Genomic DNA, 11,638 nt, shown 5'->3' with positions numbered 1-11,638 from the left:
CGGCAAGAAGGAACTGAAGGGTGGCTGGGTCGGCAGGGGTATATATCCGGCACCATAGCGGCGCCACACCAGGGGGTGCCCTACCGACCCACCGAGTGTTGCTAGGGTAAAAATCTTCCAATGAATATGCACGCGGTGCACGCACACCTAACTGGAATGGATATGAGCAACACATCTCGAAGAACAACAGTTACAGAGGTGAGTAACCGTCTTTTCCTTCACCTCTATCATGTTAAATCTATTTTGGAAAAGTCAGACAGGGAGAAGGTTTCAGGCTACGTGACCTCCTTTAAAGCATTTCCTGCACTGTTAACTAGAAAAAAACAACAACCCTCGGCTACCATATCAGGACAGGTATTTTAAAAGATTTTTAGCTTTCTCCAGTCATTTCCAGAGCTCTGTGTGTTGCTCAAAAGCTTGTTTCTCTCTCACCAACAGAAGCTGGTTCAATAAAAGATATTACCTCACCCACTTTATCTCTGCAGTATACCAAGCCAGTTCTGTAAGAAGGTGACAGGTCCCGTAAAGAAATCATAGATAGATATATGGCAATGTGGTGAGACAGAGAGACAGATAGTGTCCTTGTGAAGGAGTCAGAATTGGTGACCATATAAAGCCCTATTCTGCCGCTTGTGAGTGGGGACTATCTGAGGACAGTTCCCTAACTTTGGTGCATGGGAGGCTTAGAAAGCTTGCATGTAGTAGAAACTTGGAAGCAGGTATGGGTTGAATAGAGCTGTGAATGTGCACAAAAATACCAAGATATGATCAATACCAAGGAGTGATTTTTATCTTTCTTGCATCACTAGAATTAAAAAAAGAAGGCAAATATGAGATATCTATCAATATATCTATTAAAAAAGCTAGAAACAAGGAGATTTGTGCCAATTGTTCTCTTATGCTAATAGGAAATAAGAACAGGAGAGTTTAATACACTTATTTTCAGGAACTCTGCCACAAGGACAACCAAATACCTGCCTATGCACCCAACAGCCTGCATAGGAAATGGGAGTGGAGGTTCTGACTCTTGTGTCTAATTCACAAGAAGTCCTAGTGGTGCAGGGCAGCATCACGTGCAGCAGTCTGGTACAGTACTCTTTGCTGTTGCTGTCAGCAGGCACCAGGGACAAATAATTTGTCATTAGAGTTGGTGGGCAGGGCTGCCCAGAAGTTGGGGGCAAGAAAGGCAATTTGCCCCAGAGCCCAGGCCCCACAGGGGCCCCAAGAGTCCTGGCCTGGCAGCGGTCCAGGTCTTCCATGGTGGGGGGCCCTTCAGTGCTGCCAAAGAGGTGGAGCGACTGAAGGGCCCCCAGCTGCCAAAATGCCGCCGAAGACTCGGACCGCTGCTGGGTGAGTACAAGCGCCTCAGCTCCCTCGCTTTGCCCCAGGCCCCCTGAATCCTCTGTGCGGCCCTGTTGGTGGGGAGTTTTTCAAGAAAAAACTTTTCTTTTTTTCCCCATTGCAAAATGGTGATTTGTCAAAACTTAAACTGTTTGTGGGAAAGTGCCTGTTTCAACAAACTTCTCATCTCAAAGAAATTTTGGAAAGAAAAGATTTAGAATTGTCAAAACATCCCATTGTGACATTTTCAAAATGATAAAAAAAACAGTGTTGGGTTTTTTGTTTTGTTTAGGTTCATGATGAGTATTCATTTTGAAATTTACCGAATACATAATATATATATGATCGAAATCAAAACAAAATGTTGTCTTTCCCCCAATTTTATTTTATTTTTTGGGCGGGGGAGGGGCGGGAGTTGTTTTTCGATTTTGCTTTGTCATCCCAATTCAGGAAAGAAAAAAACTTTCCAGAACAAGAAAACTGTTTCTTGCTCTGCTCTAGTCACAAAGTCAGCTGGTTCTTGCAGCTGAAGACATACACCAGCTAGTGGTATCTAGAAAACCATGCCCCTATTGAGCATTGACATGTTAGCCAGCAACATCACCCAACATTTTCTTGTGTGCCACTGAAGGATTATGGACTATACAGCCACTCCTAGGACAGACATGGCTGCTTGTTCTCATTGTTATAACTGTCTTTCCCCTTCCCTCATCCCAGGACATGAGCTGTATTTAGCTGTTAAAGTGCCTATTTTACTTATTTTTCCCTTGTTCTATTTGGCAGGGGAATCCAAGTTTTATGTTTAAAAATTATGTGTGGTTAGCCTTCAGTAATTATTTCAGAGCAATTGAAATCTATTGTCTTCAACTGCAGAGCCAGAAGGCTGTGGCTGGATCATGACTTAAAATTCTTCATCAGAATAAACAGCTAGAGTGACTCTAGTAACAAACCCGCTAATTAAATCTGTCTCTCATGCTGCCAGGCTGTGTTTCATGTAAACAAATTTTAGGCACTTTAAATGTTTACTCATAGATACAGAAAAATATAACTTGTGATGTGGACACTTCCCAGCTGACAACTGGAATGAGACCATAGAACAGTTCACTGAACAGCCATCAGGTTACTAATAATTTTTGATCAGCACTGTACTAGGCTGGATTTGAAATAATGACAACTTTCTAGTTTTTTGAGATTGTATTTAAAGAACATTTATGAACCACACAAGAATGGGTTGGTCGAAGACAATATTGAAATGTTCATTATCATGTTAGTTCAGTGGGCAAACGGACTTTGACAGACAATAGAGACAATGAACAATGGAGTACAACCATTCATTTCAGCAGTATATTTCCGTTTGTCCTAAAACCCTTAAGCAGTGTCATGAAAGACTGCAGACAGGCCCTAGTTCTGCAAACACTTACACACATGAGAAGTCTCATAAAATTCAAAGGGACTACCCAGATGCATAAAGTTGCTCATGTGGATGTTGCAGGATCAGGCCCATAGTTATTATAAATGTCAATATAGTGAAATCCCCTAAAGAAGCCAATGAAATTATAGTGGCTGCAGAAGAGTCTCACACACTTAAACATTTCAGCATGTCTAAATGTAAAATTAAAGATAAATAATGTACAAAGAACTAAGTTAGGTGATTTGGCCACTGAAGTAATAAAATCAGTATAGTTGAGAAAAGATAGTCAAACTGCAAAACATCTGTCTTTTTTAATCAAGTTTCACACAAGCAACTTCGCCATGACCAATATTCCTCATACTTTACAGTACCAATTACCCAAACTTAAAAAGAAAGTCTATCCTGATGGAGATGGTGGTGTCATTACGACAGCAGACCAAAAATAGGTTTACAAATATATATGAAAATGAATAGCAGTCAGTACTGTAGCCCTTAGCGGCATGTTGTTTATTTTGTTGGTTCATTACATTTATTTTTCTATCCCCTGACTTCAGTTTTGAATATGCTGCAAACTTTTGTAATGACAATGCCTAATTTCAAAATAAAAGTTGTCAGGATGGACATAAGCAGCGAATTATATGGGCCTATGGTGTCTGTGCTCTATCAATATTTAAGAACATTGGCCAGGCTGCACCGATGTATGGGCTTACCGCACTTTGGGGGACCCCACACTTCAGGGGGATGCGAGGTCCAGGGCAGCCTGGGGAGTTAGCAGGGGGCCTGGTCCCAGCAGCAGTGAGTGACCCAGCCCCAGCCCGTCCTGCTTTAATCCTCTCCTCCAGCTCCCATTGTCACTTGGGGGAGGAGGCAAAAGCCGGAAAGAGATGGGGTAGGGGTGGGGGCTTGGGGGAAGGGTTGGAATGGAGGTGGGGAGGGGGCAGAACAGGGGGCCCCCTGCTAATCCCTCAGGCTGCCCTGGACCCCGCGTCCTCCTGAAGCACAGGGCCCCACAAAGCACTGAGCCCGGAGCGGTTACCCCAGTCCATCCTCTGGACAGAACAGCTCTAGGTCCAGGGCAGCCTGGAGGGTTAGCAGGGGGCCTGGTGCCAGCAGCAGCGAGTGACCTGGCCCCAGCCTGCCCCTGCTCCGCCCTCTCCCCATCCCCATTCTACCCCTTCCCCCAAGATCCTGCCCCACCTCTTTCCGGCTTCCACCAGTGCGCTACCCGAAATGATGCCATGAGCCGTTGGAGTAGAGCGGAATAGGGAGGGCTGGGTCTGGGTTGCTCACTTCTGCCAGTGCCATTAACCCCACAGGGCACCCTGGACCCCACATCCCCCTGAAGTGTGGGCCCCCCAAAATGGAGGACCCAGGGCAGTTGCCCCAGTCTGTCCTATGGACAAGACGGCTCTGCTTGGACACATTCTGGGCCCCACCAAAAATTATAAAAACCTGGCACGCATGGGGGTGGAATCTGCAAGTTTTGGCAGGTAAGTATCTGGACATTGGTTGTTTAGGTACTTGAAAAGGCTTAGGAACCTATTTGGGACAGTGGTGTAGGCATGTTAACTAGATTTTTCTGCTAAAATGAACATCTCTCAGATATATTGTTTCAGGCTGTCTGCAGACTCAGGAAGACAGCACTCCAATGTTTTGCACTTGTTTCACATTTTCAAGATTTGCTTCAAAACCATGAGAGATAGAAATAACATTTTTTAGCAAATGAAACCTTGGATTCATGAGCACAATTGTGTGGCAAGTGGTGAATTTCACAGCCAGGGCATGATGGCACCGTAGGCTCTGACTATCATAGACTTTAATGGGGGCAAGACTGGGCTCCAGGAGCATATTATCATCACTCTAGCTGTGAGAACTGCCCTCCACAGATTTTGACCTGTAGCGGTAGGAAGAATATAGAGATCAAGCTGGGAACATCAGGGCTGGCTTGACAACAGCAGTAATGCTGCTCTTTCAGCTGGCTCCTTGTGAATGGACAGCCTGCTCTAACAGCAGTAGGGAACAGCTGCTCTCATGATAAGAAATGTGAATATAGTCATTTCCTAATAATAGTGATGAGCTTTAGTCAAATCCCCATGTCTGTATGTTGACCGAGGTGTACACTTACGATTTAAGATTCTCCGTAACAACCTTGACATTAAACAGCTGTACACAAAGCAGGAAGGGGGTGTTTTAATATCTTTTTCACTCACTGTTTCCCTCTTTCTGATTGTGATGTACAATAATCAAAAGCAAAGATTAAAAAGAAAACATAATTTAAACACCTTCTTTTTGATATGGCATCTTGTCATTCTACCAACGCTCCTGGAGCAAACATGCTCCAGAGTAGTTTTCAGGTTCTTCCAGCCTTGATTCTCCACTCCCTCCCAGCCACATTCAGATGAGTAGGCAAAGACACAGGGAATTGGTTGGAGCTCATTGTTTCAGGACTGTCTGACCCTGGTACAGGCTAGAGCTGCAAAGAAACAACATTCGCCCTCAGGGTCCTTATGCCAGCAGAGGACTGGGCATCAGGGAGCTCTACCATGTTATATCCCCCATATGCCTTCTTCTTTCACTTCTGCCAGGAGAGGGGAGCAGCTGGAGCAGAAGCCAGCAGAACAGCTTCTGCTAGCTGCCCATCAGCAGACAGTTGTGCAGGAAGACTCACCACCAGCTATCAAGAGCAGCTTTAAGGCCACTCTGCACTTATGCAACTCAAAATGGACAAAATGGACCATCCAATCTGACCCTTTAAGCTTTCACCTATTCACTACATATAACATAGCCTTCATCCTAGACTTTGTCCTTATTTTTGTTTCTGTTTCAAACTAGCATCACTTCAGACAGTCCACAGAGAAAAGTCAATTGATGTATTAACTCTTGAAGAATGCTACAATAAAACAATTAAGAATCTACTTCTAGGAAAGAAAGCACAAGACCAGCCAACCAGCTTACTGAACTGCACCATCAATTTAGAAAGTACCATTTTGGGGAAAGAGTGAGAGAAGCAAGTGGGTGATATCTCTAGAAGTTATGATAAAAATGACAGTATCCACCAGCTATTTCAAAGAGGGTAGGGAGCCAAATGTGCACACACTGCCATCATGAATTACACTGCACTCATGCTTACACGTACTCCAAATGTTTCCATATCTGTTTCTTGGCATAATATTTATGCCAATCAGCCCATCTCTCATATACTTGCTACCACCATTCCACTGACTTCAGGCAAATAATGACCAAAGACAGAATTAGCATCAATCCATGATAAAATCATGTACGAAACTCTAGGACCAAGGGCCATAGTTCAAATTCATTGTCTGTGCCTTGTTGAAATATAATACAAATTGTGCCTTACTGAAAGCATTTCCACAGCTCATCGGATACTTGCTGCTATGTATTACAGACATTTTTCTTAGGTACAGTCTAATGGAACTAGTAGGAAATCAACTTCTATTTAAGAAATATGGAGTTAAGATACCCGAGTGAGAGGCACAAATTGTCAATTTTGTGATGGGGCAAGGCCAGATGGCTACAGTAAAGTACTGAGAAACAGGTATGTTAGCCTATTGGCATCCCAGGGGTGATCGGGCAAAGCCCGCCCACTTCTAAAGGACCTCCCCCCAGCCTAAGGGGAGGATCCACAGGTTACGAACACCAGTCAATTCCAGGGGACAACAAATGAAAAAAACAGGATCAGGAGTGAAGTCATAGGGTAACTAAGGAACCGGATGGGGACACCGAGAAAACCGGACAACGCCCATGCTCTCAATAGCGCATCCAAGGGAGCCCTGCGCCGCCCAGAGGACTCGCCCGGATGCGTGAACAGACGGAGGAACGGAAATAGGCCTACAGTCGCACAGGTATTTAGCCTAGGCTAAACAAATCCCTAGTACCTGGTACCAAGGCAGTTGCTCAGGTCATCAAGGGCACCTGGGGCAATTAAAGATCTTTCTGAAGGCAGTGGAGATAGCTACTTAATAGAACATCATGCAACAATCAACGGCAGGCTAATCAGGCATTGGGTTTAAAAAGGAGCTCACTCATCAGCAGGGAGGAGCCAGAGGAGAAGGAGTTGTGTGAGAGAGTGCTGGGAGCAAGAAAGTGAAGTGAGAGACGTGTACTGCTAAAGGATTGGACGGAGGAACAGCGTTATCAAACAGGAGGAGGTCCTGTGGTGAGGAATAAGAAGGTGTTTGGAGGAGGCATGGAAGTAGCCAGGGACTTGTAGCTGTCATGCAGCTGTTACAGAGGCACTATAGACCAGCGTGATCCACAGGGCCCTGGTCTGAACCTGACGTAGATGGGGGGCCTGGGTTCCCCCCAAACCTCCCAACTCCTGATCAGACACAGGAGGAGCTGACCCAGACTGTGGGTTCCACAAGAGGGGAAGATCACTGAGGTGAACAAATCTGCCAATAAGTGCAGGACCCACCAAGGTAGAGGAGGAACTTTGTCACAATTTTCACTTCAACTATTGCTTATCAATGCTATATTTGTTAATCTGTTAGGATGCATGTGATTCAAATCATATGCATTTTCCAACTGTTCTCTTTTCTAAATGCTGACCTTCAAATGATTAAATGCTAGAATGTAATTAGTTTGAGTTTAATATTCTTTTCCTCTTTCTGTGACTTGTATACTTATGGGACTTTCTAAGGCAAATACACAATCTCAAACAGGCCAACAAATAAAAAGCAAATAAAATGCATTATAAAAACTCCTTTGAATGAGTTTTTGAACTATTCAAAACTCCATTGAATATAAATTATTTCTGAGGCTTGCAAAAGCATCCTATTATAGCAAGACATTTTTCTACATATTATATTGTCAATTCTGATACAGTTTTTGAAAGGTGTTATAAATCAGATATTAAAATTCATGTTTGATTGAATCTCAGCATGGAAAGACACAGAGGAAGGCAAAAAGTTTAGAACAGATCTGTTTAGCCATGTTTAAGTACAGAAGCGTGTGTGTGTGTTGCGGGGGGATGACAGTATTGTGCCAGGATTTTCAAAAGCACTTGTGTGTTTCTGATAATCACATCCAGGTGCTTTTCAATTTTTATAAGTCAAGAGGTTCACTTTTCATTATGAAATTATGGTATGTTGAGCCCATATTGGGGGGGTCCAGTTTCTTAAAAATAATCATGTTGCAGGGCCCATTCCTACCCTGCTGCAGACAAATAGTCCTGACTCATGTGAGTAGTCCCTAAAGTGCCAACATGGGCGACTATTGTGTATCCTCAGTAACTTATTTCTGATAGTGCATGCTATTCTTTTCTTATTCTCACAAGTAGTTCACACTGAAGTCACTGCATTAGGGAAGCAGGGTTCGGCCCACAGTGAATAAACCTATCTGGTTAAAAATCCCTTTCTTAAAAACCTCTTAAATACTTATCTATCTGAAAGATGCTTGATCTGTCAGGCAAATTATCAATGTTTTGAGATGAGATTTAAAGACTTTTAAAATTTGTCCCTAACGTTAAGCATCTGTTAGTCCATATATAGGTACCTAAGTAAGTGCCCTGATTTTCAGAAATGTTGACTAGATGTTCTTATTGATTTGGCCTTGGTGTCTCTCTGATAGAAAAAACCACTCTAATCACATTAGATGCGATTTAACATTTAAAATTCCCTGTTTTCATGACTAGGTAGCAATAACCCTTAGCTATGGACGTACTGCTTGCACTGTAAGTAATAGTGCTTTCAGAGCCAGAGAGCCCGAATCTGATCTCGCACCAGTGAACGCTATAATTCTCCTGAAGTCCGTGGATTGACACTGATGTGACATTAGATTCAGGCCCACATAGTGTCTCAGGGACCAGAGAGAATTTTGAAGACAGATTCTATAGATCCTTTGAGAGTGCTTTTATTTACACGAAGGCCCCTTTACGCTGCTCTGGTATTTAAAGTGGATGTCAGTGCAATTTGCTGATGTCATGCAAAGGGACCTTCATGGGACTGAGGCAGCAGGACTTTTATTTATACTACCACAAAAACATACATCCACTGTGATTCCCTCCTGCATAGTATGGGAGGGAACAAATCCATATGAAAGTCATATGGGGCATTTTGGAGGGGAAGGTGGCTAAATGGGATGCTACCGCCTTTCTTACTGTTCATTCTTCTGTCTGACCCCAGGTCAGAAGTTAGCATATACAGGGATGACAGGGAGAATCCATAGCATGGCATGCTGCTTTCCCATACCTTAATTCTAGGCAAGCCATAGGAGAACTGAGAGATTTAATGCCTGCAGCACCTTTAAGTCCATTGCATGCTCTTCCATTCAGTTACTGCGAACAACTGAAAGTGGTAGATGCTCATCACAGTGGTTGGGTAACAGAGACAGAAGAGGTATTGCCCTTCAAGTCTGGCAGCAATCTGCAAGGTTAGGGTCCTCAACTGACTTCTTTCTTCCTGCATCTCCAGCCCCTGGTCTAGTTGGGGTATGGGTATCCTGCCCTTCGCTTTTGCTCGCACAGGGAAGTATAGGCCATATGCATTTAAAACCACAAAGGTAAAATAGCATTGTCTGAGAAGTTACATAGAAAATTAAGGCTGAAAATTCATCATTAATTCACCTGTTATGCCTTTATTGCAGAGACAACTGTAGACAAAACATGGTCCTGATCCTGCTGTCCTTAGTCAAGCAACATTACCATTGATTTCTACTGGGATGGTGCCTGAGCAAGAACTGCAGGATTGGGCTTCATGGGCTTGATCATGCAATGGCAGTTTTGCAATTGACTTCAATGGGAGTGGGAGCAGAGCCCATATATGTGCTGCTTTATTTATGTATAACAGGTTGAGTTAAATAGAAAATAGGAATCCAGACGTTCAGATATATTCCTGAATTTCATTGAGTTTGTCATAATTAACCATTAACTTTTTGCTTTCTGCTTACTATAGTAAATATCTGCAGACATTTTTTTAAAATAAACCAACAGACTTCCATGATAAGGCTTATTTTAATGTGCCTGTGTTTGTCTTTTTTGTTTTGTATGTCACTGTCAATCTCCTTTGTATTCTTGCCTCTTTAGGATTTTTTCAGTGCCCATAGAAACATCCATCACTGCTCGGAAGAAGATCTCACTACAGGCCACCTGCAGCATAGTCCAGCCAATGACAGAGAAGTTTGTTCCAGCTGCTCTGAGTGAAACAAGTTCCCTCCCTGAGTTATTATCTTCCTGAACCACCATTACTGGTTTTTGTTTTTAGTAATGACACTTAGAAAATTCCATATGAATTCACAGTATACACCTATTGTGACATATATCATAAAAAATCTGGGGATATTTTTTGCATTATTAAGGTCTTTGATATGCCAAAGAACTGAATTTAAAATTTTTGGGACTATAAGCCCACCTCAGTGTGCAGCCAAATTCCCACTGATGTTAATTGTAATTCCGTGCTGTAGAGATTAAAATCAGTGTTTACTCCTTAATTTTTATTATTTCATGTAGTTGCAGAACTCACATGTACCTTCCCAACCAACAGCAAACGTGGCATATTTAGTAATAACAACATTTGACCTCATGCTTAACACAATTGTATTAAATAAGTATGTGCTTTACTGAAAACAGTTATTGAGCAGAATGGTCTTACTAATCCTGGACAACAAGCGGAAGCAAAGCTTAATGGTTGCAGTTAAAAAGTCAGCATTAATCAGCAGATACCAAAAAGTTACCAATTATTCTCTTTTCTCAAATATTGTAAAACTATTGTCTCTTTTACAACTGTGTGTGATTATTGCTGACAAAATGCTGACTTTTAAATAGTGACTGTTGTGTTTGAGGACTTTGAAAACCAGTGAAAACTAGTAAGAAGTCACCTCACCTGCTTAGTGATGTCTTTAAGCAACCTTTGATGTATTTGTCAGTAGCCTCTTCGTGAGATGCATCATCCACCTCCTGCACAGTTTCTTTCTTATGACAGAATAGTATGTAATTTTTGTCGTCATTGTTTGCCCAGAATGTACCAACAGATGTCTCATAACGTATACAGAACTCAACTTTAGCTCCATTTCTCTGATAAGGAGGAACCAATGAAATCTTAAAGAAGAACTGGTCAGTTTCACCATCACAAGAATTAGGCACATAGTCTGCTAAGATGTCATAGTAAGTTAGCCAGTCATCCAGTGACATTCTCACATATATCAATTTTTCAAAAGATATATTTAGAACTCGAATAATGCCCTTCATACATGTTATCCCAGGTATGAATTCAATTGACTCTAGCAGTACTTTCTGTACACGAACTTTTTGCAAAAGGTCTTCTTGTGAGGCAGGTAATATAAACAGAGGAGAGAGAAAATATTCCTCCGCAGTTAAAACTTTAACTTCTAAGTCATCGTTTTGTGATGAGATTGGAACATCCCAGGTATTAAACTCTTTAACAGACACAAGATCAAAGCCGAATGCATCAGCAAATGAAACTTTTCTTGCAATGGCAGATGGAGGTTCTGGTTCCATGTCTTCTGAAGAAGCAGAATTCCTCCTTCGGGGAAGGGGGGAGAAATGAGGCTTAAGGGTACCTTCAATATCTTCATCTTCTGAAAGGGAGTCATTTAAAGCAGGAACTTCTAATAAATTATTCCTTCTAATCTGACTGGGTTCTTCAAAAGACTCCATTGGGCTCTCTGATATAAACTGAAAGAGAACTCTGCAACTAGTGGCAGCTGATATTTGAGACACTATGATTTAAAACAAGGATTAATGTTACAGTTGACATTGAAAGAAAAGGGAGTCGGGTCTATTAATAGGTGCAGTGGTGTGTAAACTATGTTGGACTCTTCTCCAAAGGCTTTAAATCTGATAGCATTAGTGTTACAATTTCAGACATAAGTTTTAAATAATGCATTGACTTCTTTTTTTAAGGAAGCATC

The 11,638-nt window shown here is 42.3% G+C and overlaps 1 protein-coding gene across 1 annotated transcript in view; it reads right to left on the bottom strand.

Annotated features, from left to right (window-relative positions):
• The window catches only part of PPP1R3A (protein phosphatase 1 regulatory subunit 3A), a 51,785-nt gene extending 40,377 nt beyond the window's left edge, over nucleotides 1-11,408 (bottom strand). The window contains exon 1 of the mRNA XM_032781160.2: nucleotides 10,591-11,408. Coding sequence (XP_032637051.1) covers nucleotides 10,591-11,384 — 794 coding nt within the window. The 5' untranslated portion in view covers nucleotides 11,385-11,408. The remainder of the gene's footprint in view (nucleotides 1-10,590) is intronic.
• Nucleotides 11,409-11,638: the final 230 nt, after the last annotated feature.

Source organism: Chelonoidis abingdonii, chromosome 1, assembly GCF_003597395.2.
Source record: "Chelonoidis abingdonii isolate Lonesome George chromosome 1, CheloAbing_2.0, whole genome shotgun sequence".
Classification (NCBI taxonomy): domain Eukaryota; kingdom Metazoa; phylum Chordata; order Testudines; family Testudinidae; genus Chelonoidis; species Chelonoidis abingdonii.
This window is presented reverse-complemented; position numbering and strand designations above follow the sequence as displayed.